Raw genomic sequence first — 25,673 nt, 5'->3', positions numbered from 1 at the left:
AGCGGCGAGGGAAACTGCCTTCTTCATTATTTAAAGGAATACTCCATTTTTAAACAATTTTTCACAGATAAAATCTAGATAAAGAATTAAGTAGGATTTTTCAACTACCCAGACAGCAGGATTTCCCACAACTGTCTATTGATGTAGATCCCATCTCTGGGACTCGCACTTCTCTCAAGAACAGAGGCTTTGCCTTGTGCTCTCTCCTGGAAAGGAGATGTGGCTACACATGGCGGACTCGCTCCACTCACTTCTATGAGATTTGCAAAAATATGCACTATGACTGTAACAAGAGGAGAGGTGTCAACCTAGGAAAGCCCTTCATAGGATGGCAATATAGCATTGGGTCATGCTGTATGTAAGAGGGCTTGGCTAGTCTACTGCTTTGTCTGTGAAACACTCAGATTAGTTCTACAATGCAAGCGTGTCCTGATCAAGAGGACCTGTCACCAGGTCTCAAATGGCCATTTGTGACTCTTATTTCATTCCCAATGCTCACCTGGTAATTGTGTTCTATTTTTTTTTTAATCTGCTGTGTGGTTCCAGATATAAAGGTTTCATTATTTAGTGCAAATTTTATGGTATTTACCAAGAGGGCATGGCTCACATGACTCTCAGGGGCCTGTCTTTAAACCGCAGTATATTATTATCCTGTGAGCCACTCCCCCTTGGAAATTACCATAATAAGTAGCACTAAATATAAAAGTCTATATCTCTAGAACCGTATGGTAAATTTAAAAAAAAAAAAAAAACTCTCAAACTCTCAATTCTGAAGGAAGCAGCAGGAATAAAATAAGAACATAAACTGTCCACTTTTGACCTAGTGACAGGTCGTGAAGGGGTTAAAAGAGTTTCCAAAGTTTTCAAATTCATCCATTTACAATTACTGAAAGGATATGCCAAGAATGTCTTGCTGAGTTGAGTCTCACCACTGGAACCCACATCTATTTGGAGGACAGGGCTCCAAGGCACACTATCCAAAACGAAGAGCTGACTGCTTATGAATCTCTCTATATTCATTTTTTTAAGAGTCAGAACTCCCATATCAATAAATGGAAAGAGCTGTGTTTATTTTGTGGATATGTCAGAAATATAACCACTTTAACCCTTTCAATTTTCAAGATGCTCTCCACCAGATGCCTCCTTGTTATTCCCTGATGACAAATGCAAGGAGAAGGCGGCCATGGCACTTAAAGAAAACCTTTCACCAAGTCAAAATTGGCCAGTTTTTACCTTTATTTCATTTGCACTGTTGTCCTTAGTATTCTATTTTTTTCTTCCTTTAAATCTGCCATACGGTTCCACAAAAATGGGCCTTTTTATTTGAGTCCCACCCACTTAGTAAAGATCATAAACTTACACATAGTGGACGTACTAAATAAGTAGACCCACATCTCAGAAACTATATGTTGGATTTTTATCCCCTGTCACAGAGCCAATTTTGTCCTTAACGACCAAGCTAATTTTTACAACTCTGACCACTGTCACTTTATGAAGTTATAGCAACACTTTAACCCCTTTCTGACCTCGGACAGGATAGTACCTCCGAGGTCAGATCCCCAGCTTTGATGAGGGCTCCGGCGGTGAGCCCGCATCAAAGCCGGGACATGTCAGCTGTTTTGAACAGCTGACATGTGCCCACAATAGCGGCGGGTGAAATCGCGATTCACCCGCCGCTATTAACTAGTTAAATGCCGCTGTCAAACGCAGACAGCTGCATTTAACTACTGCATCCGGCCGGGCGGCCGGATATGAGCGCATCGCCGACCCCCGTCACATGATCGGAGGTCGGCGATGCTTCAGAATAGTAACCATAGAGGTCCTTGAGACCTCTATGGTTACTGATCCCCGGCAGCTGTGAGCGCCACCCTGTGGTCGGTGCTCACAGCACACCTGATTTTCTACTACATAGCAGCGAACAGCAGATCGCTGCTATGTAGCAGAGCCGATCGTGTTGTGCCTGCTTCTAGCCTCCCATGGAGGCTATTGAAGCATGGCAAAAGTAAAAAAAAAGTAAAAAAAAATGTGAAAAAAAAATATATAAAAGTTTAAATCACCCCCCTTTCGCCCCAATCAAAATAAATCAATAAAAAAAAAATCAAACCTACACATATTTGGTATCGCCGCGTTCAGAATTTCCCGATCTATCAATAAAAACAAGCATTAACCTGATCGCTAAACGGCGTAACGAGAAAAAAATTAGAAACGCCAGAATTACTTTTTTTGGTCGCCGCGACATTGCATTAAAATGCAATAACGGGCGATCAAAAGAACGTATCTGCACCAAAATGGAATCATTAAAAATGCCAGCTCGGCACGCAAAAAATAAGTCCTCAACCGACCCCAGATCATGAAAAATGGAGACGCTACGAGCATCGGAAAATGGTGCAATTTTTTTTTCTTTTTTAGCAAAGTTTGGAATTTTTTTTCACCACTTAGATAAAAAATAACCTAGTCATGTTAGGTGTCTATGAACTCATACTGACCTGGAGAATCATAATGGCAGGTCAGTTTTAGCATTTAGTGAACCTAGCAAAAAAGCCAAACAAAAAACAAGTGTGGGACTGCACTTTTTTTGCAATTTCACTGCACTTGGAATTTTTTTCCTGTTTTCTAGTACACAACATGGTAAAACCAATGATGTCGTTCAAAATTACAACTCGTCCCGCAAAAAATAAGCCCTCACATGGCCAAATTGACGGAAAAATAAAAAAGTTATGGCTCTGGGAAGGAGGGGAGCAAAAAACGAACACGGAAAAACGGTAAATCCCAAGGTCATGAAGGGGTTAACGGATCCCACTGATTCTGAGTTTCTTTTTTTTGTGACATATTGTACTTCATGGTAGTGGTAAAATTTCTTCGATATGATTTGCTTTATTTATGAAAAAAAACTGAAATTTGGTAAAAATTTTGAAAATTTAGCAGTTTTCAAATTTTTTATTTTTGTGCCCTTAAATCAAAGAGTCATATCACACAAAATAGTTAATAAATAACATTTCCCACATGTTTACTTTACATCAGCACAATTTTGGAAACATAATTTTTTTGTTAGGAAGTTATAACAGTTAAAAGTTGACCAGCAGTTTCTCATTTTTCCAAAAAAATTTAGAAAACCATTTTTTTAGGGACCATCCAACATTTGAAGCGAGTTTGGGGGGGTCAATATGAAAAAAATACCCCAAAGTGTCACCATTCTAAAAACTGCACCCCTCAAGGTGCTTAAAACCATATTCAAGAAGCTTATTAACCCTTCTGGTGCTTCACGAGAACTAAAGCAATGTGGAATGAAAAAATGAACATTTACTTTTTTCACAAAAAATTTATTTTAGACCCCAAATTTTTAATTTTCACAAGGGTATCAGGAGCCTAACCCTAGCTCCAACACTAACCCTAGCCCTAGCCCCAACACTAACCCTAGCCCTAGCCCCAACCCTAACCCTAGCTCTAACCTCAACCCTAACCCTAGCTCCAACTCTAAGCCTAACTGCATAGAATGGAAAACAAAATAAATTTTTTATTTTATTATTTTTACCTAACTAAGGCGGTGATAAAGAGTTAGTGATTTACTCTATTTTTTATATTTTGGTCACTGTGATAGGGTCTAGCACAGTGATAAAAATTAACCAATAGGAAAAATCTCCTATAGTTGCCGGGTGCCGGCCGGCAGATGTCGGCGAATGCACTGAGCATGTGCCCGTCATTTTCCTCCCGGAAAAAGACTCTGAGAGCCGGAGGACAGAGCCGGAGGGTCCAGGGATACCGGAAGTACCAGGGAGGGCTTGGGGGACCCCATTTCTCTCTCCTCTGGTATGTTAGATCATGTCAGAGGAGAGAGAAATGAATGGGAAATCTGACTTTTTTCTTTTTGCGATGGCCGTTATTTGGTGAATAATGGTTGATCACAAGACAAGGGACGGTAAAAACCGACATGAATAATGTTTTCCAGGGTCTCAGCTACCCCAGGTAGCCGAGACCCCGGAGATTTTCCAACGCTGGGGGGGGGGGGCGCTATACCCTTATTTCTCAGAGCCATCAAAAAGCGGCGCTGAGGAATAAGTACCCTTAGCTGCCGTCATTAAAAGGTGTATTGGCGGTCGTTAAGAGGTTAACCCCTTTACCCCGAAGGTGATTTACACGTTAATGACCAGGCCAATTTTTCAATTCTGACAACTGTCACTTTATGAGGTGATAACGCTGGAATGCTTCAACAGACCCTGATGATTCTGAGAATGTTTTTTCGTGACATATTGTACTATATGATAATGATAAAATTTCTTCAATATATGACTTGCATTTATTTGTGAAAAAAAACTAAAATTTGGCAAGAATATTGCAGTTTTCAAACTTTGAATTTTCATGCCTTTAAATCAGAGAGATATGTCACACAAAATAGTAAATAAACAACATTTCCCACATGTCTACTTTACATCAGCACAATTTTGAAACCAAATATTTTTTTTTTGTTAGGAAGTTATAAGGGTTAAAATTGACCAGCGATTTTTCTTTTTTTCAACAAAATTTACAAAACCATTGTTTTAAGTACCACATCACATTTGAAGCCACTTTGAGGGGTCTGTATGATGGAAAATACCCAAAAGTGACACCATTCTACAAACTGCACCCTCAAGGTGCTCAAAACCACATTCAAGAAGTTTATTAACCCTTCGGTGCTTCACAGGAATTTTTGGAATGTGGAAAAAAATTAACAAGTAACTTTTTTTTCACAAAAAAATACTTTAGATCCAAATTTTTTTTATTTTCACAAGGGTAACAGGAAAAAATGGACCCCAAAATTGGTTGTGTAATTTCTCATAAGCATGTTGATACCCCATATGAGGGAGAAAACCACAGTTTTTAGGCTACGTTCACATTTGCGTTGTGCGCCGCAGCGTCGGCGCCGCAACGCACAACGCAAACAAAAACGCAGCAAAAAGCATGCACAACGCTGCGTTTTGCGCCGCATGCGTCCTTTTTTTGATTGATTTTGGACGCAGCAAAAATGCAACTTGCTGCGTCCTCTGCGCCTGGACGTGGGCGCCGCAGGGACGCATGCGGCGCAAAACGCAAGTGCGACGCATGTCCATGCGCCCCCATGTTAAATATAGGGGCGCATGACGCATGCGGCGACGCTGCGGCGCCCGACGCTGCGGCGCAGACCGCAAATGTGAACGTAGCCTAAGCGCACGGCAGAGCTCGGAAGGGAAGGAGTGCCATTTGACTTTTTGAATGCAAAATTTGCTGGAACAATTGGTGGATGCCATGTCACGTTTGGAGAGCCACTGATGTGCCTAAACAGTGAAAATCCCCCAAAAGTGACATTATTTTGGAAACTAGACCCCTCAGGGATCTGATCTAGATGTGTGGTGAGCACATTGAATCCTCACGTGCTTCACAGACGTTTATAGTGTTGAGCCATGAAAATAAAAAAAATCAAATTTTCCCCACAAATATGTTTTTAGCCTAAAATGTTTCATTTTCATAAGGGTAGCAGGCGAAATTGCACCGTACAATTTGTTGCTCAATTTCTCCTGAGGACGCTGATACCCTATATGAGGTAGAAAAGAGGGTAGAAGCATCATTTCACTTTTTGAATGTAAAATTTCCTGGAATCATTAGCAGACATCATGTCCCATTTGAAGAACCACTGATGTGCCTAAAGAGTGGAAACCCCCACAAGTGACCCCATTTTGGAAACTAGACCCCTCAAGGAATGTATTTAAATGCATGGTTAGCACTTTGAACCCTCAGGTGCTTCACAGAAATTTATAAAGTTGAGCCGTGAAAATAATAAAATCACATTTTCCCCACAAAAATGTGATTTTAGTCAAAATTTTCCATTTTCATAAGGGAAAGATTAGAAATTGCAACATACAGTTTGCTATGCAATTTCTACTGCGTATGCTTATACCCCATATGTGGGGGAATACTACTTTTGAAACACAGTGCAAAGCTCAGAAGGGAAGAGGTGCCATATTGGAGTTTAGATTTTGCTAGAATGGCTTGAGACTGCCATGTCACAGTAGCAGAGCCCCTGAGGTGCCAGAACAACAGAAACCCCCTGTATTTTAACTCATTTTACAAACTACACTCCCCAATGAATTCATCTAGGGGTGCAGTGATCATATTGACACCACATGTGCCTCACAGAACTTTATACCATTGAGCAGTGAAGAAAGAACAAATTACATTTTTACCACTAAAATCTTGTTTTAGCCCCAAGTTTTTAATTTTTTCTAAGGGCTAATAGGATTTTTTTTTTTTACAACAAACTGAGGTCCATTTTTTCCCAAGTGCGCCAATACCCTGCTTGTAATTGGAAATATTTTTCAGGCACAGTACAAACCTCAGAAGGCAAGGAGCTCCAGATTTTACTGTTATGATTTGCAGGTGCCATGACCCACTGGGAAGGCCCATGAAGTGCCAGAACAGCAGAACCCCCCATAAGTGACCCAATTTTACAAACTACACCTTTCAATGAATTCATCTAAGGGTGCAGTGATCATATTGACTCCACAGGTGCATCACAGAATTTTATACCATTGGGCAGTGAAGAAAAAATAACTACATTTTTACCACCAAAATTTTATTTTGCCCCAGATTTTACATTTTCACACAAGAAGTGGGTAAAATGGCACCATAATTTGTTCCACAATTTTTACTGAACATGGCAATACCCTATATGTGGCTGTATGGTACTACAGGGTGGGCCATTTATATGAATACACCTAAATAAAATGGGAATGGTTGGTGATATCAACTTCCTGTTTGTGGCACATTAGTATGTGGGAGGGGGGAAACTTTTCAAGATGGGTGGTGACTATGATGGCCATTTTGAAGTCAGCCATTTTGGATCCAACTTTATTTTTTAAATGGGAAGAGCGTCATATGACACATCAAACTTATTGATAATATTGATAATTTCTCAAGAAACTCAGGGGGTGTGCTTGGTTTTAACATAACTTTATTCTTTCATGAGTTATTTACAAGTTTATGACCACTTATAAAATGTGTTCAGAGTGCTGCCCATTGTGTTGGATTGTCAATGCAACCCTCTTCTCCTACTCTTGACACACTGATAGCAACACCACAGAAGAAATGCTAGCACAGGCTTCCAGTATCCGTTGTTTCAGATGCTGCACATCTTGTATCTTCACAGCATAGACAATTGCCTTCAGATGTACCCCACAGATAAAAGTCTAAGGGGGTCAGATCGGTAGACCTTGGTGGCCATTCAACTGGCCCACAATGACCAATCCACTTTCCAGGAAACTGTTCATGTAGGAATGCTCGGACCTAACACCCATAATTAATGGTATGGTGTGGCATATGGGGTACAAAGATAGTGGGGCCATTCTTTATCAATGGGAACCTCACTGCCACTGGATAACTGAAATTGCTACATGATGATGTGTTGCCCTCTTTATGCACTGAAGATGGCACGTTCCCTGAGTTTTTCCAGCAAGACGGTGCACCACCACATTATGGGTGTCAGGTCCGAGCATTCCTACAAGGAATCTGACCCCCTTAGACTAGCATTTCTTCTGCGGTGTTGCTATCAGTGTGTCAAGAGTGGGAGAAGAGGGTTGCATTGACAATCCAACACAATGGGCAGCACTTTGAACACATTTTATAAGTGGTCATAAACTTGTAAATAACTCATGAAAGAATAAAGTTATATTAAAACCAAGCACACCATTGTTTGTCTTGTGAAATTCTCAATAAGTTTGATGTGTCACATGACCCTCTTCCCATTGGAAAAAATAAAGTTGGATCCAAAATGGCCGACTTCAAAATGGCCGCCATGGTCACCACCCATCTTGAAAAGTTTCCCCCCTCCCATATACTAATGTGCCACAAACAGGAAGTTGATATCACCAGCCATTTCCATTTCTATTTAGGTGTATCCATATAAATGGCCCACCCTGTATTTAGCCATACGGAGAGACATGGGAGGAATGAAGCGCTATTTGCCTCCTGGAGTGCAGATTTTCCTAGAACTGTTTGCAGACTCCATATACAGAGCCCCTAATTGCTAGGAGAGCAGAATCCCCCCTCGAGTGACCCCATTTTGGAAATTATACTCCTTTGGGAATTTATCTACAGGTGTAGTGACGATTTTGACTCCAAGGGTGTTTACCAGAAACAAGCAGCGATGAATGTTGCCAGGTCAAAATTGCAAACTGCTGTTGTAGTGACCAGTACACTGTAGTGACCAGTACGTTGCAGTCACCAGTACGTTATGCCCAGCCTGTGCTTCTGAAGACATTTACCCGTAAGTTAGGCAGGCTCTCATCGCTTCAGAAATGCCAAACCTGTGGACGCTATATGTAGTTTAGGTACATTGTAAGGCTCAGAAGGGAGGGGGGCATTTGGATTTGGGAGCAAATTTCTTTTGAAGGGTGAGGAGCCATTTCGCTTTTCCAGATGCTTTGTGCTACCAGTAAAGTGGAAGCCTCTATATTTCCGTTAACAGATAATAGACCTGAGTGTCGACTTGCTTTTTATGTGGATTGATTTGAAGCTTTTATTGGGAACATTACTCATAATATTTGGGATCACATTTATTCGGCGCTCAACGCTGAGCACTTACTTTGGGGTTTCCATCTAAATCTCTAAGTGACATGATTATGATTCAGATGAAAGCCCCGAGGGATCCATTCACTATAATGATACAGCAGGGTTACTCTGGACTACGTCTGGCCTCTGTTCAGTGATGTCCTTCTTTTCAGAAGTGCACAAAACTGTGGCCGACGACACATTTATGCAATCCTAAAAAGACAGGCACCGACCGATCACAAGTCAGACAGCATCCACACTACCTCCGTCTGCCTCATTAAAGGGAATCTTCCGTCTAGGGTTCCATCTGAATCACATATTTCAGAGATTTACACAGAAACCCCGATGTAAGAGCTAAGCGCAGAGCGCAGGATAAATGTGCGCCGAGCCTTACTGCAGTCTTTGGGAGGCAGAATGGAAAAAGCAACAGTAGGTGAAGAATTGATTTTATTTATTTTTTACACCATTCCTTGTGCGGTATAAGTGATTAGGCAACTTTAGTCTTCTGGTTGGTGCGCTTACAGTGATACCAGATATATATCAGGTTTTAATGCTTGGCTGCTGTCACACACTAAAAGACTCTTCATTGCAAAAACTTTTTTTTTCTTGCATCACCATAATTTGAGAGCTATAATTTTTCTATATGTTGGCCCATAGAGTCATGTGGGGGTTCATTTCTTGCGGGACGAGTTAACATTTTTATTGTTACCATTTTCAGACCCATTACATTTTTTGATCGCTTTCTATTCCCATTTTTGGGATGCAGAAAAATCAGCAATTCAGGATTTTTTTTTTGGGGGGGGAGAAGGTTTTCTGTCATTCCATGTGTGGTAAAATTGATAACGCAGTTTTATTGTTTGAGTCAGTACTATTACAGCGATGCCTCATTTATGAAGTCTTTTTATGCTTTGGCACTTTTACACAATAAAAACTATTTTATAGAAAAAATAATTATATTTGCAACGCTTTATTCTGAGAGCTCTAACTTTTTTATTTTTCTGCTGATGGACCTGAATGGCAGCTTATTTTCTGTGGGACAAGATGACGTTTTCAGCGGTACCATGTTTGTTTACATCTGTCTTTTTTATTGCGTTTTATTCCACTTTTTGTTCAGTGGTATGATGATAAAGCATTGTTTTGTATTTTTTTTTTCTGGTGTTCACTAAAGGCATTAACTAGAGGGACATATAGGTCGGACGGTCCGGATGCCGTGATACCAAATACATGTACTCCCTCTGCCTACTCCCAGAATACTGAGATTGACTTTGATTGCAGCATTTAGGGGTTAAAATGCTGGGAGTGGTGCGGGACCACCTCTGGCACTTAGTCCCAGGTGTCAGCTGTTAGAATCAGCCTCTGTGCGTGCACAATCGCATGGATGTAATAATCTGTCCCGCATCAAAAAGTACCAGGGTGCAGGGATGTATTATTATAGACCATGTCGGAAAGGGGTTAAAAAGTGGTCACTTCCTAACTGGCGACAATATCTCTTAAACTGACCAGCAAAAAGATGCGTACCCATGCAGTCGGCGGGCACGTCAAAATGCCGCATGCGGACACATCCGCATACAACGCATGTCCCTGCGTACCCAATGTTAAAGATAAGTACGAAGGATGACGTAGGACGCATGCGAGGGAGGAACTACGCAGCCATACACAGACCAGCCACATGCAAGTGTGATCTTAGGCTACTTTCACACTTGCGTTTTTAGCAATCCGTCGCAATCCGTCGTTTTGGGAAAAAACGTATCCTGCCAATGTGCCTGCAGGATGCGTTTTTTTCCCATAGACTTGTATTAGCGACGAATCGCAAAGGATGGCCACATTTCGCGTCCGTCGTGCAATGGATCCATCGTGTTTCAAGTGAACGTTTTTTTGTCCGTCGCGTCTGCCATTTTCTACCATGCATGCGTGGCCGAAACTCCGCCCCCTCATCCCCGGACTTTAGACTGGGCAGCGGATGTGTTGAAAAACTGCATCCGCTGCCCACGTCGTGCATAAATTTCACAACGTGGGTCGGTACGTCGGCCCGACGCATAGCGACGGAATCGTACCGACGCAAGTGTGAAAGAGGCCTTAGCCTAACTGAACAGTTCTGTCCACCGCCACAGACACAGTGAACAGCTGATCAGCGGGGGAGCCGGGTGTCACATCCCCACCAATCAGACATTGATAACCTATCATAAGGATAGGCCATAAATGTTAAAGTCCCAGACAACCCCTTTAAAGCTTGTTTTCTATCTGCTCAAGATTGTGAAAAAATCATAACAAGTACAGTATACCAAATTGTTTTCGGTTCCGGTTACTGGGTTTCCAAGCTCCACATCATATGGCTGTAGCAGCTAATCAACAGTGGTGATATCATAAAAGATATATATCACTAAAATGGCCACACATAAAAAAAAAACACTTGCCAGAGACTCTAGTGATTGAGTGGGATACTGCACTGTATGAAACAACCCTTTAAATGAATAGACAGCAGGTTTGGTTGGGTAGTGCATTAGAAAGACTAGTAGCCGGCAGCTGGGGAGAGGGACTAGGAGGAACTGACCAGCATACCAGTGATAACACGTATTTCCATATAATTAAAAGGGACCTGCCACCTGATCCATGCTGTTCAGACTTGCCTGGCTCTGTTCCTGACCGGCTTTTGTAGCTATAGGAGAGACTTCAGCTAGAGCAGTGCTGGAAAAGCGTGTCCGGGCAGTGCTGGACTAGTCTCTTCTCTGTCTATGGTCCCATATCCACAGCCAGATCGTTAACGTAAATTGCTTCTGAAATGCTGACATATCAGAGAGTAATATATCTGGCTCCTACGGTTCCAGCAAGGCTCTGATTCGTGATGCCCATGGTTTGGACAGATATGAATCAGGTGACAGGTTCCCCGTAAAACAAAAAAGAGGAAGGAACATTTACGGTAATTATTATAAGGAGTGATCTCGATCATTTATCTTTTGAGCTGTGTACACAAAAATATATTACAAGAACAATTTTCTCACATAACACCGCGATCCCTCCATAAAGGTGGAGACACTGTGTGCTGCCACATAGTGCCTCAGTACTGAAACATAAACCAGCATACGATAGGGACACCATTTTTATTTTCCTATTTATAATGAGTTTGGGAGAAATTAGAGCACTTGATATCATTTTTGCATTTTTGTTAGTGATATTCTCTGGGCACTGCATGGCTCTATTATAGGGTCACTGTAAGGCATTTTTTTTAGATTCCTGTGTAACTATTATTAGAGTTTGATTATATGGGTACTGTATGGCATAGTATAATGGTATTGTTTGTGCTCTGGGATTATATATTTGGGCACTATAAGATGCTATTATTGAAGAACTACAGTATATGACAATGTTTTTGGGCTCTGTATGGCAATATTTTATTTTTATTTTTTTTTAATTTTAGCTCTGTATAGTAGCTTTGTTTGGCTACTGTCTGTCAGTATTACTTGGGGACTGTATGGCAATTTTATGTGAAGACTGTATGGCAATTTTATATTGCCACTGCATAGTAGACTTATTGATCACTTTATGCCGATGATAGCTGTCATTTACTGTACACTGGATTCTGACTAGCTTCACTTCAGGAATTGATGGGGATCACAATCGATGCACCTCAACAGTTTAGTAAATAATGCACATCATAACAAAATGCCATCATTTATCGTGATAGGGAAACTCCACAAATTATGAAGCCTGGCTGGCATACTGCATTAATTATTAAGCATTATTTATGTAATGCAGAGATATGGTGTTAACCTGGTCCAGGGGTTATTTTTGTCACTTTTAGAGTAGGAAATACTGATCTTGGACTGGCCAAAGATGCTTCATCTGGGACCCGAGCATCAGAGTGGTGAAATGCATTCTTTAGTTCAGGGTCAGAGTATGGTCCCCAAGAAATGGGAAGATATTTTTAGGGGCTACTCATGATGAAAAGTAAAGATAGGCTCACTTCACTACAATAGGGAATAGTACTCACGCATGCTTTGGGTGTCCACCCCCTTTAGATTTACAAATCATAACTAAAGTAAAATAACTCCTTAAAGGAGCTGTCGGACCTTAATCTACTGAAATAAGGGATGGTTGAAAAATTAATGCTCTAACACCTGTGGCTCAGTCCAGGCTTGTATAGTAGTCTCCTGGGAGACAGGAAGCAATGACGATCTGTTCTTTGATTATCTGTGATTGGCTGCAGTGGTCAGTTGACTGGAAGTAAATATCATTGGATGTGCCTCTGAAGACACTGGGTTCCAGTCACCTGACTAGTGCAGCCAACCACAAGGCTCAATGGTCAAATAACCAAAGAACAGGATGTCTCATCACGTCCTGTTCTGCCAGAGACCCCTGAAACCACAGGGGTTAGAGAAATTGAGTGTATATATATATATATATATATATATATATATATATATATATATACAGTGCCTTGCGAAAGTATTCAGCTCCCTGGAACTTTTCAACCTTTTCCCACATATCATGCTTCAAACATTAAGATATCAAATGTAAATTTTTGGTGAAGAATCAACAGCAAGTGGAACACAATTGTGAAGTTGAACAAAATTTATTGGTTATATTACATTTTTTTGGAAATTCAAAAAGTGGGGCGTGCAATATTATTCGGCTCCTTTATTTTCAGTGCAGCAAACTCACTCCAGAAGTTCATTGTGAATCTCTGAATGATCCAATGTTGTCCTAAATGCCTAATGATGATAAATATAATCCACCTGTGTGTAATCAAGTCTCCGTATAAATGCACCTGCTCTGTGATAGTCTCAGGGTTCTGTTTGAAGCATAGAGAGCATCATGAAGACCAAGGAACACAACAGGCAGGTCCGTGATACTGTTGTGGAGAAGTTTAAAGCTGGATTTGGATACAACATGATTTCCAAAACTTTAAACATCCCAAGGAGCACTGTGCAAGCGATCATATTGAAATGGAAGGAGTATCATACCACTGCAAATCTACCAAGACCCGGCCGTCCCTCTAAACTTTCAAACAAGGAGAAGACTTATCAGAGATGCAGCCAAGAGGCCCATGATCACTCTGGATGAACTGCAGAGATCTACAGCTGTGGGACAGTCTGTCCATAGGACAACAATCAGTCGTACACTGCACAAATATGGCCTTTATGGAAGAGTGGCAAGAAGAAAGCCATTTCTCAAAGATATCCATAAAAAGTGTTGTTTAAAGTTTACAACAAGCCACTTGGGAGACACACCAAACATGTGGAAGAAGGTGATCTGGTCAGATGAAACCAAAATCGAACTTTTTGCAACAATGCCAAACGATATGTTTGGCGTAAAGGCAACACAGCTCATCACCCTGAACACACCATCCCCACTGTCAAACATGGTGGTGGCAGCATCATGGTTTGGGCCTGCTTTTCTTCAGCAGGGACATGGAAGATGGTTAAAATTGATGGGAAGATGGATGGAGCCAAATACAAACCAATCTCAAAGAAAATCTGTTTGAGTCTGCAAAAGACCTGAGACTGGGACGGAGATTTGTCTTCCAACAACACAATGATCCCAAACATAAAGCAAAATCTACAATGGAATGGTTCACAAATAAAAGTATCTAGGTGTTAGAATGGCCAAGTCAAAGTCCAGACCCGAATCCAATCAAGAATCTGTGGAAAGAGCTGAAAACTGCTGTTCACAAACGATTTCCATCAAACCTTACTGAGCTCGAGCTGGTTGCCAAGGAAGAATGGGCAAGAATTTCAGTCTCTCGATGTACAAAACTGATAGAAACATACCCCAAGTGACTTGCAGCTGTAATCGCAGCAAAAGGTGGCGCAACAAAGTATTAAGTTAAAGGGGCCGAATAATATTGCACGCCCCACTTTTCAGTTTTGAATTTCCACAAAAATTTTAAATAAGCAATAAATTTCATTCAACTTCACAATTGTGTTCCACTTGTTGATTCTTCACCAAAAATTTACATTCGGTATCTTTATGTTTGAAGCATGATATGTGGGAAAAGGTTGAAAAGTTCCAGGGAGCTGTATACTTTCACACGACACTGTACACTGCTCAAAAAAATAAAGGGAACACTTAAACAACAGAATATAACTCCAAGTAAATCAAACTTCTGTGAAATCAAACTGTCCACTTAGGAAGCAACACTGTTTGACAATCAATTTCACATGCTGTTGTGCAAATAGAATAGACAACAGATGGAAATTATTGGCAATTATCAAGACACACTCAATAAAGGAGTGGTTCTGCAGGTGGGGACCACAGACCGCATCTCAGTACCAATGCTTTCTGGCTGATGTTTTGGTCACTTTAGAATGTTGGTTGTGCTTTTCCACTCATGGTAGCATGAGACGGACTCTACAACCCACACAAGTGGCTCAGGTAGTGCAGCTCATCCAGGATGGCACATCAATGTGAGCTGTGGCAAGAAGGTTTTCTGTGTCTGTCAGCGTAGTGTCCAAAGGCTGGAGGCGCTACCAGGAGACATCCCAGAACACCAGGAGATATGGAGTGGGCTGTAGGAAGGCAATAACCCAGTAGCAGGACCGCTACCTCAGTCTTTGTGCAAGGTGAAACAGGAGGAGCACTGCCTGAGCCCTGCAAAATGACAAATGTGCATGTGTCCGCACAAACGGTTAGAAACCGACTCCATGAGGATGGTCTGAGTGCCCGATGTCCACAGATGGGGGTTGTGCTCACAGCCCAATGCTGTGCAGGATGCTTGGCATTTGCCACAGAACACCAGGATTGGCAAATTCGCCACTGGCGCCCTGTGCTCTTCACAGATGAAAGCAGGTTCACACTGAGCATATGTGACAGACGTGACAGAGTCTAGAAACACCATGGAAAGTGATCTGCTGCCTGCAGCATCCTTCAGTATGACCGGTTTGGCAGTTGGTCAGTAATGGTGTGGGGTGGCATTTCTTTGGAGGGACACACGGCCCTCCATGTGCTTGCCAGAGGTAGCCTGACTGCCATTAGGAACTGAGATGAGATCCTCAGACCCCTTGTGAGACCATATGCTGGTGCAGTTGGCCCTGGGTTCCTCCTAATGCAGGACAATGCCAGACCTCATGTGGCTGGAGTGTGTCAGCAGTTCCTGCAAGATGAAGGCATTGAAGCTATGGACTGGCTTGCCTGTTCCCCAGACCTGAATCTGATTGAACACATCTGGGACATTATGTCTCGCACCATCCACCAACGTCACGTTGCACCACAGACTGTCCAGGAGTTGGCAGATGCTTTAGTACAGGTCTAGGAGGAGATTCCTCAGGAGACCATCCGCCGCCTCATCAGGCATTGTAGGGAGATCAAACAGGCACGTGGAGGCCACACACACTACTGAGCATCATTTCCTTGTCTTGAGGCATTTCCACTGAAGTTGGATCAGCCTTTAACTTCATTTTCCACTTTGATTTTGAGCATCATTCCAACTCCAGACCTCCGTTGGATATTAGTTGTGATTTACATTGATAATTTTTAGGTTTTATTGTTCTCAACACATTCCACTATGTAATGAATAAAGATTTACAACTGGAATATTTCATTCAGTGATATCTAGGATGTGGGATTTTAGTGTTCCCTTTATTTTTTTCAGCAGTGTACTTTGGGGCACAGAACAATGTATTAGAACAGATCTATCATGGGAACTGACATGTCTTCTCTAATGTACAGATGGCATTTACATCCCCTGTGCCCTTATCTAGTAACGCCCCATATATTACTTTAAACAAAAATCTCCGGGTATTTCCAATGTAATAAAAAGCAAAACTGTCACGTGAAACCATTCTACATGTAAAATATATTTACAGAAGATGTTACAGCTGTAACTGAATGCAGCAAAGTCATTTATTACGACCAGTAAGAATGAAAAGGAGTGGAAGGGGCTTCTCAGTAATTTTCATAATCCAAAGTGATGATCTTGAGAAACAGTGAGAATATAACATATATAATATACTCAGGATCCAAAATAACATGGCTTCATACCAGAAGACATGGCAACCTAGCGGATAAGTCTTCTATAAATGCTCTCCTACCACCGAGGGGCATCATAAGCTCTTCACTGGAGCTACACCAACAACAAATGGAAACAAAATGATACCAAAACTTTTCCCATAATAACCCAAGTGCGAAAAACATAAGTGCAACCTTTGCAGCTGCACAGAGGTCCAAGAGGTAAAGGGGTGCCTTATTGAGTCCAAAGCAGGTGGAATTGACCATTATGGTGAGCTTTTGGGTTGCATAGAGCCCATATATTGTTCTTGCACAGGAGCCCTCTTCTGTCTGTGTCCGCCCCTGGAATAACTAACCATAAGATTACCAATTAGCTTAAACCATAGTTTAATGTTCATATTCGTATTTAGTGGTAGTTGCTGTAGACCTGCTGGCCCAAAAGTCATTGCAGAATTGGATTATCTTCTGCTAGAGCCCACAAGATGAACGTCTGGCATTCTGGTGGGCTAAAACGACCAAGGTAAAAAAAAAAATTAAGACTTGCCTCTGGCATGCACAATAACAGTTTTGTATTTATCTTTCAGATTGTATCTCCATATGGGGTGATCATTTTTTATGGAATATTAGTAATAATTTGATCATTTTTTCATCAATACTGACAAAGATAAAAATGTTACTATTTCTTTTGGCACCTGTTAAAAATGCTTTTTCTTCCCACAGGTTTCCTTTCACTTTGAACTTGACATCTGCACTGGACCGTGATGAACAATTAGCAACCATATAAAATAAAATAGATACACTAGTACAACGCAATACTGTACTGCTAATGTCTGAAATTGTGGAAAAACAGCGGATTTGAACAAAGACAAAGAGTTTGAAGAGTAATTTAACGATTTTTGTGTTAATTTAATTCTTCTTATTATTGTTATTGAACCTGGTTATATTTCTAAATGTTTAGAATTTTTAATTTACCCTTTAGTTGTACTGCAGCAGAATAAAAAATGTAAACTCAGAAATGTATGTGAAATATACGATATTCTATCATATGAAAATATTAAAGTACCGTACATATTTTTTAAAGTAATGAATCAAACTATATATACAGTACATAGTTTCATTCATTTTTTTACTATAAAAATATATATTATTGTTATTTTTATCTTATTGTGTGTGTATATATACAGTTGTGTGAAAAAGTGTTTACCCCTTCTGATTCCCTATTCTTTGCATTTTTGTCACACTTAAAAGTTTCAGATCACCAAACAAATTTAAATATTAGACAAAGATAACACAAGTAAACACAAAATGCAGTTTTTAAATGAAGGTTTTTATTATTAAGGGAAAAAAATTAAAACCTACAGAGCTCTGTGTGAAAAAATGATTGCCCCCTAAACCTAATAACTGGTTGGACCACCAAGCAACATCTGCAATGAAGCATTTGTGATAACTGGCAATGAGTATTTTACAATGTTCTGGAGCAATTTGGGCCCAATCATCTTTGCAGAATTATTCTAATTCATCCACATTGGAGGGTTTCCGAGTATGAACTGCCTTTTTAAGGTCATGCTACAGCATCTTGATCGGAATAAAGTCAGGACTTTGACTAGGTCACTCTAAAGTCTTAATTTTGCTTTTCTTAAGTCATTCAGAGGTGGACTTGCTGGTGTGTTTTGGATCATTGTCCTGCTGCATAACCCAAGTGTGCCTCAGCTTGAGGTCACAAACAGATGGTCAGACATTCTCTTTCAGGATTTTTTGGAAGATATTAGAATTCATGGTTCCATTAACCACAGCAAGTCTTCCAGGTCCTGAAGCAGCAAAACAGCCCCAGACCATCGCACGACCACCATATTTTACTCTTGGTCTCATGTCCCTTTTCTGAAATGCTGTATTACTTATATACCAGATGTAATGAGACATACAGTTATGTCTATATATATTTGGACAGAGACAGCATTTTTCTAATTTTGGTTATAGACATTACCACAATGAATTTTAAACAAAACAATTCAGATGCAGTTGAAGTTCAGACTTTCAGCTTTCATTTGAGGGTATCCACATTAAAATTGGATGAAGGGTTTAAGAGTTTCAGCTCCTTAACATGTGCCATCCTGTTTTTAAAGGGACCAAAAGTAATTGGACAATTGACTCCAAGGCTATTTCATGGACAGGTGTGGGCAATCCCTTCGTTATGTCATTCTCAATTAAGCAGATAAAAGGCCTGGAGGTGATTTGAGGTGTGGTGCTTGCATTTGGAAGGTTTTGCTGTGAAGTAAACATGCGTTCAAAGGAGCTCTCCATGCAGGTGATACAAGCCATCCTTAAGCTGCGAAAACAGAAAAAGCCCATCCGAGAAATTGCTACAATATTAGGAGTGGCAAAATCTACAGTTTGGTATATCCTAAGAAAGAAAGCACTGGTGAACTCATCAATGCAAAAAGACCTGGGCGCCCACAGAAGACAACAGTGGTGGATGATCGCAGAATAATCTCCACGGTGAAGAGAAACCCCTTCACAACAGCCAACCAAGTGACCAACACTCTCCAGGAGGTAGGCGTATCAATATCCAAATCTACCATAAAGAGAAGACTGCATGAAAGTAAATACAGAGGGTTCACTGCACGGTGCAAGCCACTCATAAGCATCAAGAATAAAAAGGCTAGACTGGACTTTGCTAAAAAACATCTAAAAAAGCCAGCACAGTTCAGGAAGAACATTCTATGGACAGATGAAACCAAGATCAACCTCTACCAGAATGATGGAAAGAGAAAAGTATGGCGAAGGCGTGGTACAGCTCATGATCCAAAGCATACCACATCATCTGTAAAACACGGCGGAGGCAGTGTGATGGCTTGGGCATGCATGGCTGCCAGTGGCACTGGGTCACTAGTTTTTATTGATGATGTGACACAGGACAGAAGCAGCTGAATGAATTCTGAGGTATTCAGAGACATACTGTATGCTCAGATCCAGCCAAATGCAGCAAAACTGATTGGTCGTCGTTTCATACTACAGATAGACAATGACCCAAAACATAAAGCCAAAGCAACCCAGGAGTTTATTAAAGCAAAGAAGTGGAATATTCTTGAATGGCCAAGTCAGTCACCTGATCTCAACCCAATTGAGCATGCATTTCACTTGTTAAAGACTAAACTTCAGTGAAGGCCTGGCAGAGCATCAAAAAGGAGGAAACACAGCGTCTGGTGATGTCCATGAGTTCAAGACTTCAGGCAGTCATTGCCAACAAAGGGTTTTCAACCAAGTACTAAAAATGAACATTTTGTTTAAAATTATTTAATCTGTCCAATTACTTTTGGTCCCTTTAAAAACAGGGTGCCACATGTTAAGGAGCTGAAACTCCTAAACCCTTCATCCAATTTTAATGTGGATACCCTCAAATGAAAGCTGAAAGTCTGAACTTCAACTGCATCTGAATTGTTTTGCTTAAAATTCATTGTGGTAATGTCTATGACCAAAATTAGAAAAATGTTAAACTTTTGTCTCGTCAATCCACAGAGTATTCTCCCAAAAGTCTTGGGGATCATCAAGACATTTTCTAGAAAAACTGAAAAGAGAGAAGCCTTTATATTAGTATTGCTCAGCAGTGGTTTTCGTCTTGGTATTCTGCCATGCAGGCCATTGTTGCCCAGTCAATTTCTTATGGTGGAGACATGAACACTGACCTTAACTGAAGCAAGTGAGGCCTGCAGTTCTTTTGGTGTTGTTTTGTGGTGTTTTGTGACCTCTTGGATGAGGTGTCGCTGCACTCTTGGAGTACTTTTGGTTGGCCGGCCACTTCTGGGAAGGTTCACCACTGTTCCTTGTTTTTGCAGTTTGTGGATAATGGCTCTCACTGTGGTTTGCTGGAATCCCAAAGCGTAATAAATGACTCTACAACCTTTTCCAGACTGATAGATCTCAATTACTTTGTTTCTCATTTGTTACAGAATTTCTTTGGAACGCAGAATGATATCTAGCTTTGAAGATCTTTTGGTCTACTTCACTTTGTCAGGCATGTCCTATTTAAGTGATTCCTTGATTGAGAACAGATGTGGCAGTAATTAGGCCTGCATGTGGCTAGGGAATTTGAACTCAGCTTCCCAAGCAATGTGATAAACCATAGGTAAATTATGTTTTAAGGGGGGGTCAATCACTTTTTCTCACAGGGCCCTGAAGATTTGGATTTCTTTTTCTCTTAATAATAATAAAGACCTCCATTTAAAAACTGCATTTTTGTTTAATAGTGTGATATTTGTCTAATATTTAAATTTGTTTGGTGATCTGAAACATTTAAGTGTGATAAAAATGCAAAAGAATAGGGAATCAGAAGGGGTAAACACTTTTTCACACAACTGTATATATACACACGTGGTCTAAATTGTTCGTACCCCTCGATTAACCCCTTTCTGACCTCGGACGGGATAGTACGTCCGAGGTCAGAAGCCCCGCTTTGATGCGGGCTCCGGCGGTGAGCCCGCATCAAAGCCGGGACATGTCAGCTGTTTTGAACAGCTGACATGTGCCCGTAATAGGCGCGGGCAGAATCGCGATCTGCCCACGCCTATTAACTAGTTAAATGCCCTGTCAAACGCAGACAGCGTCATTTAACCACCGCATTCGGCCGGGAGGCCGGAAATGATGGCATCGCCGACCCCCGTCACATGATCGGAGGTCGGCGATGCTGCAGAATAGTAACCATAGAGGTCCTTGAGACCTCTATGGTTACTGATCCCCGGCAGCTGTGAGCGCCACCCTGTGGTCGGCGCTCACAGCACACCTGATTTTCTGCTACATAGCAGCGAACAGCAGATCGCTGCTATGTAGCAGAGGCGATCGCGCTGTGCCTGCTTCTAGCCTCCCATGGAGGCTATTGAAGCATGGCAAAAGTAAAAAAAAAAAGTAAAAAAATATGAAAAAAATAAAAAAAATATAAAAGTTTAAATCACCCCCCTTTCACCCCATTCAAAATAAATCAATTAAAAAAAAATCAAACCTACACATATTTGGTTTCGCCACGTTCAGAATCGCCCAATCTATCAATAAAAAAAAGCATTTACCTTGATTGCTAAACGGCGTAGCGAGAAAAAAATTCGAAATGCCAGAATTACGTTTTTTTGGTCGCCGCGACATTGCATTAAAATGCAATAACGGGCGATCAAAAGAACGTATCTGCACCGAATTGGAATCATTAAAAACGCCAGCTCAGCACGCAAAAAATAAGCCCTCAAACGACTACAGATCATGAAAAATGGAGACGCTACGAGTATCGGAAAATGGCGCAATTTTTTTTTTTTTTTTAGCAAAGTTTGGAATTTTTTTTCACCACTTAGATAAAAAATAACCTAGTCATGTTAGGTGTCTATGAATTTGTACTGACCTGGAGAATCATAGTGGCAGGTCAGTTTTAGCATTTAGTGAACCTAGCAAAAAAGCCAAACAAAAAACAAGTGTGGGACTGCACTTTTTTTGCAATTTCACCGCACTTGGAATTTTTTTCCCGTTTTCTAGTACCCGACATGCTAAAACCAATGCTGTCATTCAAAAGTACTACTCATCCCGCAAAAAATAAGCCCTCACATGGCCAAATTGACGGAAAAATAAAAAAGTTATGGCTCTGGGAAGGAGGGGAGTGAAAAATGAACACGGAAAAACGGAAAATCCCAAGGTCATGAAAGGGTTAATGACAGAAAAACCCACAATGGTCACAGAAATAACTTGAATCTGACAAAAGTAATAATAAATAAAAGATCTATGAAAATGAACAAATGAAAGTCAGACATTGTTTTTCAACAATGCCTCCACAGAATTAAAAAAAATAAAACTCATGAAATAGGCCTGGACAGAAATGATAGTACCCCTGAAAATAATGTGACAAAAGGGACATGTTAAATCAAGGTGTGTCCACTAATTAGCATCACAGGTGTCTACAATCTTGGAATCAGTGAGTGGGCCTGTATATAGGGCTACAGATACTCACTGTGCTGTTTGGTGACATGGTGTGTATCACACTCAACATGGACCAGAGGAAGCGAAGGAAAAAATTGTCTCAGGAGATTACAAAGAAAATTATAGACAAACATGTTAAAGGTAAAAGTTATAAGACCATCTCCAAGTAGCTTGATGTTCCTGTGACTACAGTTGCACATATTATTCAGAAATCTAAGATCCATGGGACTGCAGCCAACCTCCCTAGACGTGGCTGAAGGAGGAAAATTGATGACAAATCAAAGAGACGGATAATACAAATGGTAACAAAAGAGCCCTGAAAAAACTTCTATGGAGCTAAAAGGTGAACATCAAGCTCAAGGAACATCAGTGTCAGATTGCACCATCTGTTGCTTTATGACCCAATGTGGACTTCATGGGAGACGACCAAGGAGAACAATATTGTTGAAAAAAATCATAAAAAAGCCAGACTGGAATTTGCCAAACTACATGTTGACAAGCCACAAAGCTTCTGGAAGAATGTCCTATGGACAGATGAGACAAAAATTGAACTTTTTGGCAAGGAACATCAGCTCTGTGTTCACAGATGGAAAAATGAAGCATATCAAGAAAATAACACTGTCCCTACTGTGAACCATGGAGGAGGCTCTACTATGTTCTGGGGCTGCTTTGCTGCATCTGGCACTTGGTGTCTAGAATCTGTGCAGAGTACAATAAAATCTCAAGACTATCAAGGGATTCTAGAGAGAAATGTGCTGCCCAGTGTCAGAAAGCTTGGTCTCAGTCGCAGGTCATGGGTCTTGCAACAGGATAATGACCCAAAACACATAGCTAAAAACACCCAAGAATGGCTAAGAGGAAAACATTGGACTATTCTGAAGTGGCTTTCTATTAGCCCTGACTTAAATCCTATTGAGCATCTTTGGAAAGAGCTGAGACATGCCTTCTGGAAAAGGCAACCTTCAAACAAGACATAACTGGAGCAGTTTGCTCTTGAAGAGTGGGCCAAAATACCTGTCGAGAGGTGCAGAAGTCTCACTGACAGTTACTGGAATTGTTTGATTGCAGTGATTGCCTCAAAAGGTTGTGCAGCAAAATATTAAGTTAAGGGTACCATTTGTGTCCAGGCCTATTTCATGAGTTTTATTTTTTTTTTAATTCCGTGGAAGCATGATTGAAAAGCAATGTCTGACTTTCATTTGTTCATTTTCATAGAGCTTTTATTTATTATTACTTTTGTCAGATTCAAACTATTTCTGTGACCATTGTCGCTTTTTCTGTCATTAAACGAGGGGTGCAAACAATTTTGACGATGTGTGTATACATATAATAAAATTAAAATACCAAAAAAATATAATAATAACGGAATTATATTACAATTTTAATATTCCAAACAAACATTTATTATTTGATCATTATAGAAATAATAAACATTAATCCAAGGCAGTCACTATATTTTCAATCCTGTCTTTCAGTAATCTGCTTTTACCAAGTGTCTTGTTGATTTTAGAATAAGGTAATAATTCATTCACGTCCCTGACACTTAACTTTCTATAAAGATCTGTTTGCTAACCACAGAATTTTATTTGCTTTGGATCTTTTTTTACATTAAGGTGTGTACTTCCGCTGTTCGATACTTCCCTATTGTTGAAGGATATTGACTGTGTGAAAAAAAGCCATGTCTTCTTGTTTAGTAGGCGTTATAGTCAGTAAAAAAAGCCTAAGATTTTGAAAGATATTATATATATTACAGCGGAATAATATAATAATTCTATCTAAGGGACACTCATGTAAGTCATAAGACTTTAAAAAATTGTAATCCACTTAAAAAAGCTACACTACTAATTATAAAATATAGAAATAGGTTTAATTAAGATTTATTTCTAAAAATAAATATCAGAGTAAATTACTTAAAGTTTATATAATATTAAAGAAAATAACGAAAAAAATACAAAAAAAGAAACATAAATCTAAAAAGACAACCCGAACATCAATAATCTCGGAAGTGTAAGATAGTGTGAAAATATACAATAAAATTATTATTATTATTTATTATTATAGCACCATTTATTCCATGGCGCTTTACATATGAGGAGGGGTATACATAATAAAAAACAAGTACAGTAATCTTAACAATACAAGTCAAGACTGGTACAGAAAGATGTATTTCTTTGTTAGCTCGGAAAGGAAAGTGTGAGGCTTAAGATCAAAGTCAGTTTTGTTCACCTTTTATCAAGAAATTTTAACACAAAAAAATGTTTTTTGAAATTCAAAATGTGAAGAATACAAAAACAATAAATGCACTTTAAATGCAGGTCATATGCGATTTTAATTCTCATGTTTGTCTCTTATGAGACATTTTGATCCGACATCATCTTTGTGTGACAGAAAAACCCAAAATAAAGTAAAAACATAAAAATACTCAATTCAAATACAGACATGATGAATTATATAAAGTTTCCCCTCTTACCGTATGTCAATTCCATGGTGGTGTTGATCTCAGTGTTGACATTGACCATGTCTTATAGCGTTCTTCAGTTTAGAAAATAGTTAACAGCTGAAATGGCGAAACAGGTCCAACCAAGTGAGCGCTGCGAGGCGAGGTGTTGTAAAACAAGGCACGGTAGTGTGTGTGTCGTGCTGTTATCATATTGATTCTCATAATCAGGACTAATGTAGAAAGACATGTTAAACAGTAACCAGCTTCTTATGGTGACCAACCTACAAGGTTGTTGTAGTTATAGCAACCGTTAGGCCAGAAACTCAAACATCGCTGGTTACTGCGCCTCATCCCACCTCTCTTCAATACATAGGAAATGCATAGTCCGGAAATTATAAATAACACACAAATGTACGTTTAATTATTGAACTTTCTAATTATTAATTACATTATTATTTTAAGATTTATTTTATAAGTAAATGACATGTACTTCTATTAAAAAAATAACGCATCTAACTTTTATATAATTATATTTGTAGGAGTGTGACATCGGGCATGTAGAGGTAGTAAGCACATCTAGGCACGAGGCCTGGAGGCTTTTATCTATCCCTCTATCTATATTATTTTGCGACTTTGTCTTATCGATTTATCAACTCAATCTAAAAAGGTAAAGCTAACAAAAAGGTTTGATTCAACCTAAAGTAGCCATGTTTACACTGGCTTCCATTGGCAATCCCAGCAAATCTTATAGCAAGACTTGTTGTATGCAGGGTGACATCATATCTAT

General features: G+C 40.1%; 1 protein-coding gene and 1 long non-coding RNA gene across 2 annotated transcripts in view; one reads left to right on the top strand and one right to left on the bottom strand.

The window, feature by feature from the left end:
- The window catches only part of LOC143765769 (uncharacterized), a 96,915-nt gene extending 79,230 nt beyond the window's left edge, over positions 1-17,685 (top strand). Inside the window, exon 3 of the long non-coding RNA XR_013213456.1 lies at positions 17,221-17,685. This is a non-coding gene — a long non-coding RNA (uncharacterized LOC143765769). The remainder of the gene's footprint in view (positions 1-17,220) is intronic.
- Positions 1-25,170, bottom strand: part of HNF4A (hepatocyte nuclear factor 4 alpha) — a 192,314-nt gene extending 167,144 nt beyond the window's left edge. Inside the window, exon 1 of the mRNA XM_077252784.1 lies at positions 24,917-25,170. Coding sequence (XP_077108899.1) covers positions 24,917-24,965 — 49 coding nt within the window. The 5' untranslated portion in view covers positions 24,966-25,170. The remainder of the gene's footprint in view (positions 1-24,916) is intronic.
- Between the last annotated feature and the right edge of the window lie 503 nt (positions 25,171-25,673).

Source organism: Ranitomeya variabilis, chromosome 4 (genome assembly GCF_051348905.1).
Source record: "Ranitomeya variabilis isolate aRanVar5 chromosome 4, aRanVar5.hap1, whole genome shotgun sequence".
In the NCBI taxonomy this organism is placed as follows: domain Eukaryota; kingdom Metazoa; phylum Chordata; class Amphibia; order Anura; family Dendrobatidae; genus Ranitomeya; species Ranitomeya variabilis.
Note: the sequence above shows the minus strand (reverse complement) of the source record. Positions and strands in the feature narration are given on the sequence as shown.